Here is a 19,183-nt window from a genome sequence, read left to right as displayed (position 1 = left end):
AGGTCATGTCCACAGAAAGATTTCTGTCCTGGGTCCAGAGAGGTCAAATGCCCCCTCCAGACACCAACACCAGTGTAAGTGACGAGGTGTGCGGAACTTCTGACAGAACTTGAGCAATTACCTGACCTCTATACCTCAGTTTCCCCATCTGAAACTGGAGGTGACAACTCCTACATGAGACTGTTGTGAGAATTATGAGTCAATGTGTGCAAAACGCTTTGGAAAACACCGGGCATGCAGCTGGTGCTCAATACGCACTCAGAGCAGCATCCATCACACACCTGGCATTCAATAAGCACACAGGCAGAAAACTGGTGCTTACTAAGTATGTGAAAACATACCCCACACTGCCAAGGAACACACTGGCACTTTATATATACACAGCAGAAGGTACAGGTCTTGATAAGAAAATACACTCTGTGTTCAGGTGCACCCACCACACCCTGCTCAGAACACCCCAGGTTGAGGACAGAGGGAAGGGGACAACCATAAATAGAGAATAGAAGGGAAGGTGAAAGCTCTAAGGGGCAAACACAGGCAGGGAACACACTGCCGGGAGGAGACACAACCTGTTCTTCTCCAGGAGGGAGCAATATAGCAGCACAGGAGAACAGTAGCCACAACTAAGCCTGTGATGCCTGCACGAGGAACCTAACGCGGTAAGAGGACAGGGGTGGATACGGCGGGGCGGGAGGGCGGGGAGAGCAGAGATGGCTTGCTCCCCTGCGGCAGAGCCAGGGCTCGTCAGTTTACATCCATGAACTCAGAGTTGGGTGGGGAACTGCAGCCAGGGGTTGCCGGGGGGTCAGATGAGCCAGTCTGGGGCTGCAGGCGACGCGCCACGTCCTGGCGTTGGTAGAAGAGGACATAGGCTGCCTTGGACTGCAGGGAGAGGATAGGAGTCAGCGTGCATTAGGGAGGGGGGTTGGGGGAAGGGGAGAAAGGAGGACAGAAGTCATACCTCAATCTGATTCTCAGTCACAGGCGAGACACTGCTGTCATCAAAGTAGTGCCACTGGCCACTGTCCTTGTTGCAAGCAAATGTTGTGTCTGTAAGAGAAGGGGAGCTGTCCTCACTCACCCTCCTGCCCCTAAGAGGGGTCCAGGTTCACTCTCTCACTCCTCCCCCCCTGACGGCCTCGCCACTGGCTCACATATCGAGTCACCCACTGGGGACAGCCTGATCCCCCGGGGCATGCCCCTGCCACAGCCTGGCACATACAGTGTCCATCACGCAGGCCCCCATAATGGTTGGAAACGGCGATGAGATCGTATTTGTACAGCTCTGGGGCCGACTCGCTCTGCGGCTTGATGACGAACTCGGAGAAGTCCAGGTCTCTGTGGATGCGGAGAGGGTTAACATGGGTGCACCCCTCACCACTCCCTCCCTCCCCCCCAGCCGGCCTCCCCCGGCCCCGGACCGGATAGGAAACTCCACAAGGGTGTCCAGCTTCTCGCGGGAGAACTTGGTGTAGGAGAAGCGCTTCAGGTGGATAATGAGCGTCTCAGGCAGCATCCACAGGTCCAGCTTCTTGGTGGCCAGCTGGTGCTGCTTGCAGGAGGGGCAGTACCTACAGACAGAGCCTGAGTCAGTACACAGACACTTTCTGAGCACCTACCTCATGCTCTTTGTACCATGTGGCCTTCATGTCTGGTCCAGAGACGCTGCTCTTACTTCTACCGCCTGTTACTCTAGTTTGCTCTCTTCACATGTGAAAATCCTGTCATTCATTCATCAAGGACTTACTGATTGCCTTTTGTATTTGCTTCTGTACCAGTGTGTACTTTTGTTTGGTTTCTGGTCAATGAGACGCTAGTCTGTAGAGCCTGCCTCTGTCCCTCTAGTTTTCTCTCTTCCTATTTGATTCACTCAGTCATTCGCACGCTCACCAAGTATTTACCGCCTGCCTACTGCTGAATCCTTGGGCACTACTTGTTATGTCTTCTCCTTTTCTGCTCCATGGAGATGCTGCTCTTATTTTTGAGACTGGCTTATCTTTTTGGTTCTCTCTTCACGTTTTGTTTGTTTATTCTGCAAGGATCTATTGAGCGTCTCCTGCACACCCCACACCATTATGATCAGTGAGAAGAGACACACAGTGAAAAGTCTTCACCCTCAAGGGGCTTACTCTAATGGAGAAGGCAAATAATGATACAAAAGGGGATCTAGGACGTGACACCCAGTGGTGTCACTGAGTTAGAAAGTAATGCTCAGCTAGGGAGTAAAGAGCATGAGGAGGGAATGGAGAGCTGATGGCTGGGGGAGGAGTGGCTTTTAACAGGCTAGTAAGAGAAGGTCTCTCTGATAAGGTGACATGTGATGGGAGACCTGAGCAAAATGAAGGAGTTCCATATTACAGATAGCTGGAGCAAGAGCGCTCCTGAGAGAAGGAACAACCCGGGCAAAGGCTCTGAGGTGGGGATAGGTTCAGAGTGCTCGTGGTCAGTGGAGGGTTTGAATGAGTGGGGGAGAGGAGGTATATTTAGTGGTAACAGGGACCTGGACAGGTGGTCCCACTCAACTACACTCCCAAAGGCCCCATTCTGGTCCCTCACCAGGGGTTTTCCTTCTCCAGAGTTTCAACAGTGGTGAAGAGCTCAATGCACTCCTGCAGCCGCACCGGAGCCTTCTTCAGCACATACCCGACACAGTCATGCTTCACGTAGCCCTAGGTCAGGGGAGCGGATGGCCAGATGTGAGGACAGGTGGATAAAAGGGAATGGGGGTAGAAGACACACACCGAGTGGTTAAGAGCACAGACTTTGAAGCTAGGAATCTGAGGCCCTGGGAGCTCTGTGGTCAAGGCTTGGAGGAGCTGGGGAAGGGATGTGTGAAGAGCTGAAGGGGCGCAAGCTGAAAGTGCCCCCCATCCCTGGGATCTTGTTTACCTCAGCCTCCACCTCGTCATAGTAACGTTTCTTCATCTCTGGCTCCCAGTCGATGGCAATGTACGGCTGGGCTGGGGGCGAGGGGAGGTGGTCATGGGCCCTGCTGCCAAGGAAACCCCCCTCCCGCCTCCCCAACCCTGGCTCACAGCTGAAGGAGACACCATGGGTATCCTCGTTGAAGGTTGAGCGGTCACTGGTCCCATTGGAATTCACGGTCTGCAGGGTGAACAGGTGCTTGCGCCGCGCCCTCTGTGGCCAGTGAGATGGGCCAGGGGAGTTGTCCACGGGGGCCCGGCTCCTGCCTGCAACTCCAGAGCTGGGCCCAGCCTGCTCTGGCCCAGAGTCTTGGGAGCTGCCCACAGCCACGTGTCCAGGCTTGGGGATGTTGTCCTTATCCTCCATGTCTGCTAGGACAGGAGAGGATGTCAGAGATGGGTCTGTGTGAGCCCCAGGGGGCCGAGCTGCAGCGCACATCCAGGTGGACCCTGTGTGGGTCAGACCTACCCCAGACCCCCCGACCCACTGACTCCCCTTCAGGCCATGGGACTGCTTGTACAGACCCTCATCCTTCCTCTTCCTCACCTTTCTCATCCCCATCATCCTCGTCATCTGAGTTGGGTCTGGTCACATAGCGTCTGTGGAAAGAGAGCAGAGGAGACTCTTGAGGAGGGGCACAAGGGCAGGGGGTGCAGACCCTGGGATTCTACTTTGCTTATGATGGGAGGCCACTGGTAAACCCACAACAGTTGTTAATGATGAGCCCGGAAGGTCTCAGGAGATGACACAGAAACGCATGAAGAGGTGGCCTGACAATGTAGGACCTTGTGTGCCACAATTACGGAGTGTGGATCTGAAGTATGGTAAGCCCCTGATACATATACACACAGTCGCTGTCAGTTTCGGTTAGGGAAGGCCTCTGGGGAGCAGACCTGTAAGTGCACCATGAGGCAGAGGTGACGGCAGAGAGCGCATTGCTCTATGTGCCTCAGTAAGGACTCTGGATTTTAAGCACAATGAAAATCTATCAGTAAAAACACAAATCACCAAGTCTCTCTGAGGAGACAATTAAGTACAAGACGAAGCTGTTTGTATTTTGTCCGTTTTGTTCACCTCTGTTTCCCCAGTACCTAGGAGAGGCAGTGGTGAAGCCAGAGGTTTAGAGAAAGAAAAATCCTACAAGTTCGTCTCCGGCCATGTTAAGTTTGAGCTGTCTTCTGTACGTGGAAGGGAGGTAGCAACTAAGCAGCTAGACAGCCAGCTCTGAGTTCAGACCTCATCTTCCCCCTTCCCCCCCCGAAGGATAGACTCACGAGAGGCGGTACAGGAGGATGTGATACAGGGCATCCCAGGAGAGCCGGTCCCGGGGCACTGACACCAGCAGCGGGTGCCCAAAGAGCATGAGGCCATAGTAGGAGTTGTTGTAGTCCCGGGCTGGGGTGCGCTCCCGCAGGTAGATAGGAAGCACAACATCCTCTCTGGAGTTCTCGCCAATAGCAGACCTGCCTGACACCTCATATCTGTGGGGGTGGACATCCGGTCATGCCTGATCAGGACACCCAAGAGGAACTCTCGAACTCTGCCCTAGTTGCTCCACCCATTCACTTCTCACAGCCTGAAAATATTTTTAAAAGGGTCTGAAGAGTCACCCAGTGTTTTGTGCTTTGTACAGTGTTCCATGATTTACACAGCACTTTGTTTATGGGAGGTTTTATAAAGTACTTTGGTGTGATCAGAGCGCTGAGGGGGTTAACAAAAATTTTTAGTAACAAAGGGATTTAAAACCATTTTCTTTTTGGAAAACATTGCTTAGTTTACAAAGAACTTTTCCACTCATGAAGCACTATTCTAGTTACCCAAACATTTCAAATTTGTTCTGAATGCTTATGTATACAGAAAGCGTCTTAGTGTTCCCTATTTCAAAGATCACTTTTAGTTTCTGAGGACTGCAATATGAGTAAGGAGTGCAGGTCAGCATCTGGTACACAGGAGGCGGTCAGTGAGTGCTGAATAAAATAAAGAAGAAACAGGAGCCTCCCTCACATAACAAGAAAACACGCAAGGATGCCCTGTATGAGGATCTGTCGCCCCACCCCACTGACAGCGCCAAGCCCCCTGCCCTGCTAAGGCACACGGCCAAAGCCCTGTGAATCAGGCCAAGGAGGGGAGAGGGAAGGTGGTTAAGTGGAGGAGGCTCCTGAGGAACCCCCATCTCCCCTGGTCTGCTCACTCACATGAAGATATCATCTCGGTCCAAGATGCTGCTCAGAGACTCTTCCAGCTGGTAGATCTTATAGAAGCGGTGACTGAAGACATCGGCCACCATCATCTGGGAATAGGGTGGCGAGAGGGGGCTGGTCAGTCTGCCAGATCTCCCCAGGCCCTTCTGCCTCCCTGCCCCTAAACCCCACCCTCCCCCTGTCTGCAGAGCCTCACCCTTTCTGGCGAGACACCAGTGTGTTTGGCCAAAGCCACACACAGATCCGAGATCTTGCCTTTCTTGGGGACCACGAGGCGGTGCTGAGGGAGAAACGGTAGCCACAAAAGAGCAGAAGGGCGTGTGGTGAGTTAGTGCAGGAAGCCTTGAGGTACGGCAAAATAATCTAACAAACTCTGACTACATGTCCCTCATTCCGTCCCCATTTCCCCATACCTGCTCTGGCTTGCGGCGGGGGTCCATGGAGACAAAGAAGACCTCCATGACCCTCTTGTAGCTGACAGGCAGTGGGACACTGAGGTAGCAGAAGGGGTCAAAGGTCACAGACACGTTGCCACAACCGGGGCACACCAGCGTGGACTTGAAGAGGCCGTGAAAAGTGTCCACAATCACAGAATCGTTCCGCCGTTTGTGGTTCTGCCAGGCCTCCTGAGCGACCTCCTGTTGACAGTGTCACGGTAGGTGGCGGGGCTTGCCCAGGGCAGGGGGAAACCATGGTTGAGGGTGGATGAGCATGGAGTTAAAGTTAAGGTTGCGGCCACTGGTGAAGTCCAGAGGTAGAGTTACAGCTAGGGCTATCTGGAGTCTGTGTTCACTCAGGGCTGGGGGTTATTTTTGGGTAGGAGACTGGGTGAGGGTTAACTCTGGGTTGGGTGTGGGGGCAGATGTGGTGTTGGAGCCAAAGCTGGGACTGAGGTTGGAGCTGAGGTCAGGTCATCCCTGAGGTAGAGGCCTGAGTGACTTTAATGGGGCCCTTGGGGTGGGGGTCTTTCAGGAGCGCCTACTTGATCTGGTCGCCCAGCCGCATCGCACAGCTCCACATATTCCTTCTTCTTGACACGATTGAGGTCCTCATGCAGCCCATCCAGGAGGAACGACAGCAGCTCCTGCGAGTCATGTTGCTGGAAGCCCAGAAACTGGGACGCAAAGTGGCCGACCTTGGTCTGAGAAGATGGGCAAGGCCGTCAGTGCAAGAGGGAGTTAGGAGAGTCAAGAGAAGTGGTGGGGGCAGAGTAGGGGGCAGCCCAGGGCTGAGTCACACCTTGAACATATGGGGCACGATGGAGCGGTGGTGGCCAGACCATGCCTGCTTCACCAGGTCTGCATAGGCCTCTGCGATCTCACCCTTCATGCCCAGTGGGTTGCAGAAGTTGAGCTCCTCCAGGTAGCGGTTTTTGAGGAAGTACTCGGTGAGCTGTGGCACATTGCTGAGGCACTGTCAGGGGCAGGTGAATGAAACAGAGAAGAGGAGAGAGGGTGATCAAGGTGAGGACGGAGAAAAGGAAGCGAGGAGGAGGGGGGAACGAAGAGAGAAGGAGCAGGGGGATGGGGGAGAGAAGACAGCAGCATTTCAGGAGAAGGAAGAATGTGGCAACCAAGGACAGAAGAAAAGGGAAAGCAGGAGGTGAGCGAAGGAGAAGGTACTGATGTTTCAAGAAGGAACATGGGCGTGTCAAGTCGGACTTATGGGGCCCTAGCTTCCAAGTGACCCCTTGCCCTGCAGAACCCCCTAGCCCTGTCCCCAATCCCCCTTGCTTGAAGCCCACCCCTGTGGCTGTGCCAGACGTAGCCCTAAGGGCCCAACCTGCAGGGCCGAGTTCATGAAGCACGTGTTGCCCAGGTTGGTGAGACCACAGATGCCTGGCTGGCCCTGGAAGTTCTTATCCTCCTCCGATGCACTTTTCCTGGGGTGGATGAGAAACTCGATCAGCTGAGGGCCTACTACATGTGGGTGAAATGAGCTCATGGGCTCAGCTGCTGTGCCAACTGTGAGACCCCACTCTGGACCAGACTCCCTAACGGCTTACGTGGCGTGCGGCTGTGCACTGGGCCAAGTGCCATCCTTGTTTCGGGTCTCCATGATGATCAGCTGGGTTGGAGGAAGAGAAAGAAAAGTAAGAAAGGCATTCATGGAGGGCCCCTGGGCACCTAGCCCTCACATCCCCCACCCTGAGCACGGCCGGTGAGCAGAAAAGACCCCCACCCTCACCTGCCCAGTCTTGAGGGCGGCGTCGAACACCGTGACGCGTGTGTTGCACAATCTCTCAAAAGAGCCCTTCGCGTTCTTGATCCACAGCCGTGCCTCTTCCTGGGGGCTCACCAGAAACTGCTCTCGAGCAGTACGCAAAACTAGGTCTGTACAGGGTGATGGGGCACACTCAAGGTCTTCCTGGGACCCTGAATGACTGACCCATCTCAGCATCAGACCCCTGACTCATCCCCACGGACTTTGCACACTTGGTCAATACCTTGTGTCCCTGATCAATCTCCAAATGACTGATCCACACTCAGGACTTGAGAGCCCCAGCAAATATCCTCTGCCACAGCAGCTAAGCCACTGGAATGCAGCTCACATGCCCTCGGGACTCTAGGGGACGCCCTCAGGGCCTCTGCCCAACTTGACCAACACCTTCTTGGGTCCTCCAAGTCTGACCAGTGCGCTCTCAGTCTGCCACAGCCTAACCTCGTCCATTCTTAGGTCACCGAGCTGGGACGCCAACTCATTCCATGACCCTTAGACTCACCAATAGAAGCTGTGTGGCTGAATTGAGCAGTGAAGGGTGTGTCCATATCACTGTGCTGGACAAGCAGCAGTTCTACTGGGTATACTTCGACCTTCTGGATGCCGGGCAGCTCCACGACCTGGAAGGGTCCATACACAAGTGTACCCACACACAGACGCAGGCACAACCACCTGAGATCCGAGGAGTGAACACACATGGTGTACCCACACACAGACACATGCACAAGGATCTGCAAGGGGAGCACACACATGTGAACATACCAAGACCCCTGTATGATGACCTATGAGGGGAGAGGAGAGCACACACAGGTGTATATACACAGCATACATGGAGACACACGTACACACAAGTCTGGACCCATCCTGGGCCTACAAGGCCTTCCCCCTACCCCACCCCCCAGCACCCTCCCGGCCCACTATACCTTGCGCTCAATTGGTGGCTGGCCATGCTCTAGACCATACCAGCTGACCAGGTAATGCCAAGCAGCCTCTGGGAGCAGCACATAATCCTCACCTTCCACCAGTCCCTTCTTGAGGCGCCAGTTTACCTGGTCTGCAGGGGGCGGGGGGAGGTGGCAGAGGAAGAATCAGGGGAGGAAAGTGATGAGCCACTCTGGCCATCTCATCAATGACCTAGCACAGAGAAGGGGCTTATGATCATCTGTGGGGACAAGAACTCCAGGGCTAGGCTGATGTGGGAAGGCAGAGGCCTGGTACCTTCAAAGAGCTTAGCATTGTTGATGCAGCCAGGGAAGGTGCTAGAGTCCTGGTCTCCTCCCTGCACGTACAATTCCCACTGTTTGTACCAGTGCTGCTCCACGAGGAACCTGGACCAGACAGGCAACAAGGGTATCTCATGGTTATCTGGGGGTTAGTGGTACCACTTCCCATGGTCATTAGACGAAAAGTATCAACACACTGTAAATCAAGATGTCAAGTTTCATGGACACCTAAAACTAATACAATGTTACATGTCAATTACATCTCAATAAAAAAAGAGAAATTCCTCCCAGAATTCAACATTAAAAAAAGTTTCAGCATCATATAAAAATAAATTAGAAGCAAAATTTATTCAGTGAAACTCAGATTTGGATAAATTACCTAACTTCTCAGGATACTAAAAGAGATTTGATTAAAAATAGAAAATGTGCTCAATAACAGCAAAAAACAAAGAAAAAACCCACACCCATAGTGCTGGGAAACATGAGGTTTTATTATAGAATAAATAATTAGGCTCAAAATATCTGTTATTTGCAGCTAATGCTATAAGGCTTTAGCCGTTTGTTCAGTGTGCAGTGTTTGTAAAGGATGTATAATTGGAGGCAAAAATCTTCAGCTAAGAAATGGATTATTAAATTCTGAAAATCTCAGAAACTGAAAAGAACTCAAAATGCTAAAAGAATCAACGCTTTCCTTCATTGCACATTGCCATTTTTCACCATTTTTGTATTTAGGATTTATTTCAGCTTTATAATAAATTTCTGAGCTTATGGTGACTAGCTCGCTCTTTTTTAAAAAAAATTGTGGTAAAAAAACACATACAAAATTTACCATCGGAACCATTTTTAAGCGTACAGCTCGACCAGCTCTCTTCCAAAGGAGAAACTTTTATATGCACTACTAGGACAAACATTTAAGACTATTGAAATCTGCCTTTGTAAAATGTCATGAGAAACTCTCAAATCTGGAAAACCCTTGACATATAGTAAGTGCTAAATGAATGTCAGCTGTTCTGGTTCTGATCCCAGGGCTCAGACATAAAAGTTCACGTACACACAGACACAGACACACAAGCCGTCCTCCCCCCACACACAAACCTGCTCTGCTATGGAGTTTTTGACACATAAAAGGCTGTGCAAATACTTAACAGCCTCAAATAAATACTTGTTTAAAAATTACCAAATTGATGAAAAATATGTAACATTGTATCGGTTACTTTTCCAGCAGTTTAACCCTATATACAGGATTCTTTAAAATGGCAACTTTCCTTTGTTCATAAAGGAACAGAGAGGGGCCAGCCCGGTGGCGCAAGTGGGTAAGTGCGCGCGTTCCGCTGCAGCAGGCTGGGGTTCACTCGTTCGGATCCCGGGTGCACACCGACGCACTGCTTGGCAAGCCATGCTGTGGCGGCGTCCCATATAAAGTGGAGGAAGATGGGCACAGATGTTAGCCCAGGGCCAGTCTTCCTCAGCAAAAAAAGAGGAGGATTGGCAGATGTTAGCACAGGGCTAATCTCCTCACAAAAAAAAAAAAGGATCAGAGAGGTGGGGAGATGGAAGGATAGAAAAACTCTGAATAGTCACAAGTCACCTGAATAGGCAAACGTTTCTATGGGGTTTTGTGGCTGCACTGACCCCCACAGACCCTGCACTTCAGTCATGCCAGGGACACACACCCTTCCCGCCCTGGTGGCTCATGCCACAGACTTATCACTCATCTAGAAGACCCCATCACCGACCCTACCCTCCACCACATACACCTTCACCCCCACCTTCAAGGCTTTAAAACTGCCTCCACTGACTGTCTGAGGTTAATTTATTCAGTAAAGCAAATTTATCATTAATGAGACCTTCAATGAAAAGGGAGGCACTGCTCAACTTTTTTTTTTTTAATAATTTTATTTATTTTTTTTCCCCCAACTATCTTTTGCCCAGCAGATGGTTGTATGTCATAGGTACACATCCTTCTAGTTGCTGTATGTGGGACGCGGCCTCAGCATGGCCGGAGAAGCGGTGTGCTGGTGCGCACCCGGGGTCCGAACCCGGGCTGCCCGCAGCAGAGCGCGTGCACTCAACCACTAAGCCACAGGGCCGGCCCCTCAACTTTTTTTTAAAAGCTGATTTTTACGGAAAATTAACATTAAAATCACTCTTTATAGTGGTAAGCAAAACCTCCAAACCTGGCTACAACCTGAATTTCTAAAGGCCTCATAGAAAACTAAAGTTTTACACAAATTTTCACAAAATATTACTACCATATTTCTTCAATTCAAAGACATTAAAAAACTTTGGGGGGGGGGGCGGCCCGGTGGCGCAAGCGGTTGAGTGCACACGTTCCACTGTGGCGGCCCGGGGTTCGCCGGTTCGGATCCCGGGTGTGAACCGACGCACCGCTTGTTAAGCCATGCTGTGGCAGCGTCCCATATAAAGTGGAGGAGGATGGGCATGGATGTTAGCCCAGGGCCAGTCTTCCTCAGCAAAAAAAGAGGAGGATTGGCATTGGATGTTAGCTCAGGGCTGGTCCTCCTCACAAAAAAAAAAAAAAAAAAAAAAAAACTTTGGGGGGCCGGCCTGGTGGCATGGTAGTTAGGTTCACGTGCTGCACTGCGGCAGCCTGGGGTTCGCAGGTTCGGATCCCAGGCACACACCAACGCACAGCTTATCAGGCCAAGCTGTGGCGGCATTCCATATAAAGTAGAGGAAGATGGGCACGGATATTAGCCCAGGGCCGATCTTCCTCAGCAAAAAGAGGAGATGTTGGCTCAGGGCTAATCTTTCTCACACACACACAAAAAAATTAACATCTCTGAAATCAGAATGTCTCATAATCTGTCAGCCCAGGTGGCAGTCATGACAGAGTTGTCACTGTCTGAACAAAAAGCACCCATACTGTTATATTTACTCTTAGGTATTCAATTTTTTGGGGTGCTATCATAAATGGTATCTTTTAAAATTTAATTTTCTAATTTCTTGCTGCTAGTGTATAGAAATACAATTGATCTGCTAAAGTCACTTATGTTTATTTGTGCTTCCTCAAATTTGTTAAAATGATATGAAATATGTGCTTATGGAAAAAACTTATTAAACAATATTTTCTGTCCTCTAGTTTTATCGTGTGTCTGGAGAAAAGAAAACTGGTTAAGATAATTATTTACATAACTGGTTAATTATACTAGGTACAATTACAGAGAAATAGAAATATGGATATAAGTTGAGATATGACTTCCTACCTGTTTATTACAAGGTTATTAGTTTATTCAGATGGTAAATGTAACATACAGTAACATACATTGTTCTACTAAATTTGTTATTTATGTATCTGTATAAGCCTAAATACATACATATAAAGACATATTTATAAATCCTTTACTGTAAATTGTTACATGAATAATGTACCAAAGGAGGAAAATTAGAATTTGGGCCTTTTTCTGTAAAATGACCACATTAATTTATGCCCAGATTAGAAGTTCCTTTTTTATCACCAAATTAACTCTTGGTGCTTTTTGACATCCTCTTAATCCATTTAAAAAAATATCTTAACTCACTTTTGAACAGATTCCTCCTTTAAAAAAGTTAAGCTCCTAATAATCTGTTTATCACTGTCTTTTTACAAAGTTTATTATAAATATTTCTTGTCTTCAACTTACATCTTGTCTCTTCTAACAATTATTCTTGATTTGTCTTTCCCGAATTCAGAATAATAACACTGTTAAAATGTTCTTTTATGCCTAAAGTGTCTCTGGGAAATAATACCAAGATTTGTTCCTTCGTTTTATAAAAGGAATGACAATAGGCATAATCAGGTTTATCTAAAAGTCTCCAAATTTTAATTAACTTAAAATGTTTATGAAAGCTGTTTCATTTTTCAAACTTAACATTTAAAAAAATAGACAAATCAAAGTTTATCTTCCTAGGTTAATTATAGTGAATGATATATAATTAGATATACTAACATCTTTCAATAACTGCATACTTTTCAAGCTAAAAAGCATACTCATAGTCAAGCAACAAAAACTGGTACAATAACTGTATACCAGAAGATTCCCCCCTATGATTCTAGATCCACAAACGTTTTCCCTCTTGGTTCATGAAAAGTCTGAACAAGCACTAAGTGTACGGACTCAATTACAAGAGAGTTATCAAAGGCCTATTGTTTATTTCAGTCTTTCATTAGATCCAGTAGCCAAGGCATATCTACCTTGTGTGAGGGCTAGAGCAGCAATCGCCAACCAAAGGTGAAAATTTCAGTTGATTTAGTTCTAGGGTCTTCATTAAACTTAATGGTTCCCCAAGCTGTGCAGATTTCTCTGTTGGCAGAAAACCCTGAACACTTCTAGGCTAGTCCTTAACCTTCAATGAAACGTTGTTGCTTTCCCTTCACACATCAGTACCCATTGCTGCAACACTGAACTCTGGCCATCTGCCTTCCTTTACCTGAACAAAGAACCCCTTGCTTGCTTACCTCTGATAGGGAACTATCCACACCCTGCACAGACCTTCTAGAGACTCCCTCGGCTATCCCTGATTTAATTCTGCTTGTAGATGGTTCATCCTCAAAAAGAAAAACTAAAATTTGCTATGGAGGCTATACTATCATAGATTTGAATTTACTCTTTTTTGTGTGTGTGAGGAAGATCAGCCCTGAGCTAACATCTATTGCCAATCCTCCTCCTTTTTTTCTTTTTCCCCAAAGCCCCAGTAGATAGTTGTATGTCACAGCTGCACATCCTCCTAGTTGCTGTATGTGGGACGCGGCCTCAGCATGGCCGGAGAAGCGGTGCATTGGTGCGTGCCCGGGATCCGAACCTGGGCTTCCAGAGCACGCACACTTAACCGCTAAGCCACGGGGCCGGCCCTGAATTTACTCTTAAAATACAAGCTTCTCCTAGAAATTAAATCAGTTCAGATGGCCAAATTACTTAATTGCCTTCACCCAGATCTGTCCACTGACAAGAGATAGAAGGTGCAAATATTAATATTAGGTATATGATTTGGGGTTAGTCCATGACTTCGAAATGCTTTATAAACACAAATTTCCTGACCACTGCAGCAAACTCCTATAAAACAGACAGCAAATTAAAGAACCTTGAGATGCTTTGCTCTTACCTAAATAGATAAGTATTAAAAAAATAGAGTTAAGCAACAATGTTTCAGGATATTACCCAGAATAGCAGAAATAAACTGGCTTCAATACTGAACCAACATCAATGGGGTAATTTTTTTTTTATTGACAGAACATAATTTTTTTATTCACATAACATAAAATTAACCATTTTAAAAGTGAACAATTCAATGGCATTTAGTACATTCACAATGTTGAGCAACCACAACCTCTATCTAGTTCCAAAACATTTTCAACACCCCAAAAGGAAACCTGGGACCAGTGGGGTAATTTTAAAGGGTATTGTCGTCACAAGGCTGTAGAGGGAACCAAAGCTCCCAGGCCCTTCTGAACACCTCCAAATTGGCTATAAAAACCTTCTGGTTATTGTTGTTTATTCTCAGGATGGACTGAGGCTTTTCCTTGCTGGAGAGCTACAGCCTAAGGGTAAAAAAAAAAAAATTGCTTGGTTTCGTATTCCCGATTTGGGGAATCTCAACTTGTCTCTCCAGGAACAGGAATAGATATTTCACTAGTACCTGATGAAAGAACTCTGTAAAATGAGCAAATCGCACTTCTAAAGGCCCTCAGGTGAGAGCATGCTCGAGGCGCGTGAGGAACAGCAAGACTCCAATATGGCCGGATGGAGAGAGTGAGGGTAATCAGAGCGATCTGAGAAGAAATCACAGCCGGGCACCAGCCTTGCAATCGTAAAGCCTCACTAGTCACTTTAAGAATTTTAGCATTAACACTGCATGAAATGGGAAGCTGTTAAAACGTTTCGAGGAATGGATGGACATAAATTATGTTTTTAAAAGAATTACTGTGTGCAGAAAGAGGAAAGTGGTACCTCTACAGTGGAGAAACCGGGCAGATACCACCTTCACCAAGAGATCAAGACTAACGTCACCAAAATGACATCACGTGGATACCATGTACCACCTGATTATGAAGCGAAGGGCACACGGTATGCATCCAGCATGATTTCATATGTATCCTCCACAAAATGAAAGCTTAGACCACAAATACTACTTAGGGATGCATACAGTGGTGGAAAAACGTTAAAGAAATTAAAAATTCAGGATCATAGTTTCCCGTGGCGCAGGGAGGGGGATTTTCACCTGGGAGGGGCAGAGAAGGATTTCCTAAGGTAATGGTCTGAATTTTAACCTGGGTAGTGTACTCACAAATTTTTGTTTTACTATTCTTTAATTTTTTTTACCTTGAAATAGACTCAGAAAAATTGCAAAATAATACAACGAATTTCCATATGCCCTTCATCCAAATTCCCCAAATTTAACATTTAACCCATTTGCTCCATCGTTGTTTCTTTAAATACTTTTTTTTTTTTGGTGAGGAAGACTGGCCCTGAGCTAACATCCGTTGCCAACCCTCCCCTTATTTGCTGAGGAAGGTTAGTCCTGAGCCAACATCTGTGCCCATCTTCCTCTATTTTGTATATGGGATGCCACCACAGCATGGCTCGATGAGCGGTACGGAGGTCCGCATCCGGGATCCGAACCTGCGAACCCCGGGCCGCCGAAGCAGAGCGCGCGAACTTAACCACTACGCCACCACTGGGCCCGCCCCCTCAATACATTTTTATATATGCTCTTTTTTTTCAAGCATTTGAGAGTAAGCTGCTTACACGATGGCTCTTTACTCCTAAATATTTCAGCATGTATTTCCAAAAAAATAAAGATATTCTTTCATAACCACAATACAATTATCAAAAGCAAGAAATTAGCAGTATTAATATCTAATCTACAGACCTTAGTCAAATTTTACCAATTTTCTCATTAATATCTTTTATAGTAAAAGAGAGAAAATTAATTTTATGAGAAAAAAACCTGACTTTTAAATAATTTATTTTTTCTCCTCCGGGATCCAATCTAGGATCACACGTTGCATTTAGTTATCATGACTCGTTAAATCCCATTAATTCCTTCAGTCTGGAACAGTTCTTCATCCTTTGTCTTTCACGACCTTGAAATTTTTGAAGAGCAAAGGCCGTTTATTTTTATGGAATGTCCATCAATCTGCGCTACGTAAACGTTTTCTATCATCTTTTTAGGTCTCACGAATTTCACAATTTAAAAAACGGGATGCAACTTAGCGAGAAATAAAATGAACCCATAAACAGTTCATTTCAAGCACTGGTTAGCAAAGAAATCAGTAGAACAAGCCGATTTATCAAGATAGGCATGGACTTTTTTTTTAAATTACTATTTTTTCCTGATTACAAAAACAAAACAGTACCAAAACAGAAAACAAACGTAACATCGAAGGCCCCTCCCATGCCAATCACCTGCACTTTCTCCTGTCCCGGGAAGAAGGCCTCGGCCAGAGGCAAAAACCTCACCGCGTCACAAACTTTGCTCATTCGCAGGCGCCATTTTCTGCTTCACAGACACCACCTCCCCTCTGCAGTCTCTCCTCCGGCTCAGGACACGCCCCTCGGACCACGTCACAAGCCTCGTTCCCAGGCGCCAGCTCCCTCCTCCTGCCCACAGCCGTAAGGCTCAGATCCCGCTCTTCTGCCCGACGTCACCCGCCCGGCCTCGCTCAGGCGCCGCGGGGTACCCGGCACCGCCCCCGTTTCGCCACACAGACCCCGCCCCCGGGCTCTGTTGCAGAGACCGCCTCCTTCCCAGGTTCCGAGTTCCAACACACGCCTGGCCCCACCCCCAGGGCCGTTCTTCTCAGGCCCTGCCCCCTGCCTTTCCACAACAAACCACATCTTGTTCTCAGGCGTCAGGCTCCACCACACAGGCCCCGCCTCTTTCCCAGAGGAGGCGATCCACTCACAGGCACTTCCCCGCCCCTCTCGTCCTCCGTCCCACAGGCCAGTGCCCCCGCCCCCACGGCGATTCTCCTGTGGACCACGGCCGCCCCGTAGCCGACGCCCCCACCGTCCGCTCAGCCGAGGCTCCGCTTGCCGCCCTGCCTCACCAGCTTTCGCCGGTCCGCAGTGGACGCTCTCGCCCACTCTCGCTGTTTTTGATCTGGCGCCGCTGGCTCTCCAGGCCCGGCATGGCTTCGCGCTGTGGCTCTCGGTCCTCGGCCGCATCCGCAGCCGCCGGATCCGCTGCGACTGCCGCCATGGCCGTTCACCCTCTTCTCACAACCGCCGCAGCTGGTGATAGGAAGAGGCCCCTCAACTGCCACTTCCGGATTCTGGTCCCGGAAGCGGAAACAGAGCCCCCCAAACGCCGGGGGGCTACTTCCATCTTGGAAATGGACCCCACGCTTGGACGCGTGGAAGGGCTAGGCAGGCGTCGGGCTGTGGGCGGTGATCACTGCGACCAATAGGCGGGGTAAAACCTCCAGTTGGGAACTAAGAAAGACAAAGGTACCCTGTGGGATTCTGACACCATGTTGAGCCAGGGCAGACGGTAATGTGGAAGGTGGAGGCAGAGGTCCCCGAGGTGGACGAAGACATATTCAGGAGTGCTCAGGGACACACACACACAGGTTCTGGTCTTACGGGTCCCATGCTCTGCTGGGGGCCTCTACCCTGCGAGCAGCGTCTTTGTTAGCCTGACCAGAATGCCTTTCTTTCATTGCACTACCCTTCTGATCCATAAAAACCCAATGCGAAAAAGGTCACCACCTCTAAAGCGCCACCCAGGCCTGCGGGCCGCTTCCCTGCCTGCCCAGATTTATTCTCTAGACAAACGTGTTGAAGGCAAGTTAGCCCTAGGCCCTGTGTATTTGTTGGAGTTACAGCAATAACTAATAATAGTCGGCCCTGCTTAAGTGCTTTATTGCATGTAAATAGTAGCCTTAGGCAGCAGATAATATCACTGTGGTCCATGGGCAACAATGAGGCAAGCTGAGGTCCAGAAACATTAATTCACTTTGCTCCAGCTAGTAAATGGCTGAGCTGTGGTTCGAACTCAGGAATTCCAGTTCTAGAGCTGTGATCTTAAACACCAGGCCAAGGATTCTCAAACTGTGGTCCTAGGCTTTCTACTGGTTCAGGAGACCCTCTAAGGGGGTTTACAAAGTCAAAACTATTTTCACAATACTTTTCCATTGCCATTCTTTCTTGCATGTGCGGTGTAATTTTCCAGGGGCTACATGACATAAGCAAAAGCTCTTTGGATGTCCTCAATTTTTAAGAATATAAAGGGATCCTGAGACCGTTTGAGAACTATTGCACTAGGCCAGGGTTTCTCAACCAAGACAACATTGATATTTCTGTTGTGGGAAGCATTGTAGGATGTTTAGCTGCATCCCTGGCCTCTACCCACAAGACACCAGTAGCACCTCCCAATTGGGACAACCAAAAGTGTCTCTAGACATTGCCAAACATCCCCTAGTGGTGGTGGTGGTGGTGGGGATTCTCCGGTTGAGAACCACTGCACTAGGCTATGCCATCCTTTTCTCTTCTAGGGCTCCCAGCCCTGCCTGTTGGTGATAACGTCATTTCCCTCTCTGGCTCCCTGCATCTACCTGCCTATTCGCTGTCCTCACCTGACCGTCCCACAAATTCCCCAAGACAGGTTCATGATTCCAGATGTTTCAGTGACTTCCTTCACTGTCACCACCCATTCCCACAGGCAAGAACACACCTTGCCTTTCCATGCCTCTAGGCCCATGCACACAGGTCCCTGGGCCTTGAGTGTCCAGAATACCCTCTCCCTGCACAATTTAACACCCTCCACACACACATACACCCATACACACAATCTCATAATTTACCTCTATTTTCAGTTAACCTCCACGGGGCAAAGATTGTGTCTTTATTACTGTGATGCCAGCCCCCAAAGCCTCAGCTATCCTCACACCTGAGGCCAAGTTCCAGGCTGCACCATTTAACCTCTGGATTCTCACAAACCATTGCATCCTTCCCAGCATCACCTTACCCATGCCCATGGTTTCCATTACTTCCTAGACACCAATGATCCAAACTTCCAGTTCCATCGATGGCCCAACTCCTCAATTTGACCCATGTATTAAAGGATTCCCCTACCTACTCAGTGATCCAAAATCTACCCTCCTCTCATATTCCCTCTCCAACTGGCCCAACTCATGGTGTCCTGGTCAGACATATAGTGGTCATACTGGATCTCTCTGCCTCATCTCCCCACCTCCTGGTTTTATTGGGCCTTCCAAGTGTCTTTCAAACAACCTCTCCACACTCACCTATCTCTACCCTCTATCTGGCTTCCTCATATTCTTGGGTAAATCTAACTCCTCTCTCTGCTTCTGAGCCCCTCTATTCGGCCTGCCCTACCTGCTTCAACTCAATGTTCCACTGTTGCGTGTACAACCCCTCAGATGCCTTTTTCACAGTCGTGATGTGCCCCTGGCCCACTCTCAGTGCTCTCCTAGACATTGGGGACCAGGTATGAATTCGCCAAGGTCCCAGTACTAACCCTGGGTCAAGCCCACCCCCACCCCTGCAGGGATTTGCAATCAGGTTTTTCACTTTAGACTTTAATATTTCATACAGCAATTATGGTGCATTCAGGAACCCAACCCCCCAAACCCCACTAGGAGGGCCCCCA

The 19,183-nt window shown here is 48.6% G+C and overlaps 1 protein-coding gene across 3 annotated transcripts; it reads right to left on the bottom strand.

Annotated features, from left to right (window-relative positions):
- Positions 1 to 348: 348 nt before the first annotated feature.
- Positions 349 to 18,247, bottom strand: USP11 (ubiquitin specific peptidase 11). Of its 3 annotated transcripts, none has more exons than XM_058535719.1 (21): positions 16,620 to 18,246; positions 8,565 to 8,674; positions 8,270 to 8,400; positions 7,849 to 7,966; positions 7,314 to 7,459; positions 7,132 to 7,193; positions 6,909 to 7,008; positions 6,366 to 6,539; positions 6,109 to 6,267; positions 5,540 to 5,764; positions 5,323 to 5,406; positions 5,121 to 5,215; positions 4,200 to 4,406; positions 3,472 to 3,524; positions 3,036 to 3,293; positions 2,890 to 2,960; positions 2,557 to 2,669; positions 1,422 to 1,571; positions 1,223 to 1,338; positions 962 to 1,050; positions 349 to 882 (listed from the first exon to the last, which is right to left on the bottom strand). In XM_058535719.1, the coding sequence occupies exons 1-21, from the start codon at positions 16,769 to 16,771 to the stop codon at positions 745 to 747; spliced, it is 2,751 nt and encodes a 916-aa protein (XP_058391702.1). In that variant the 5' UTR covers positions 16,772 to 18,246; the 3' UTR covers positions 349 to 744. The 3 variants fall into 3 exon arrangements, with proteins under 3 accessions (XP_058391702.1, XP_058391703.1, XP_058391704.1); XM_058535720.1 differs by having other exon boundaries at positions 3,051 to 3,293; XM_058535721.1 differs by lacking the exon at positions 4,200 to 4,406 and having other exon boundaries at positions 16,620 to 18,247.
- Between the last annotated feature and the right edge of the window lie 936 nt (positions 18,248 to 19,183).

Source organism: Diceros bicornis, chromosome X, assembly GCF_020826845.1.
Source record: "Diceros bicornis minor isolate mBicDic1 chromosome X, mDicBic1.mat.cur, whole genome shotgun sequence".
NCBI classification, from domain to species: Eukaryota; Metazoa; Chordata; class Mammalia; order Perissodactyla; family Rhinocerotidae; genus Diceros; species Diceros bicornis.
The sequence above is the reverse complement of the archived record's forward strand: the minus strand, read 5'-3'. Positions and strand labels throughout refer to the sequence as shown.

Bases quoted from the DNA above. Each gene is read 5' to 3' on its own strand.
- USP11 (XM_058535719.1), bottom strand. From the start codon at position 16,771: ATGGCGGCAGTCGCAGCGGATCCGGCGGCTGCGGATGCGGCCGAGGAC. The intron at 4,407-5,120 runs GTGAGTGAGCAG...CCACCCCCACAG, and splicing joins GACCGAGATGATATCTTCAT to ATATGAGGTGTCAGGCAGGT. The intron at 883-961 runs GTATGACTTCTG...CTCTCCCTGCAG, and splicing joins TGACTGAGAATCAGATTGAG to TCCAAGGCAGCCTATGTCCT.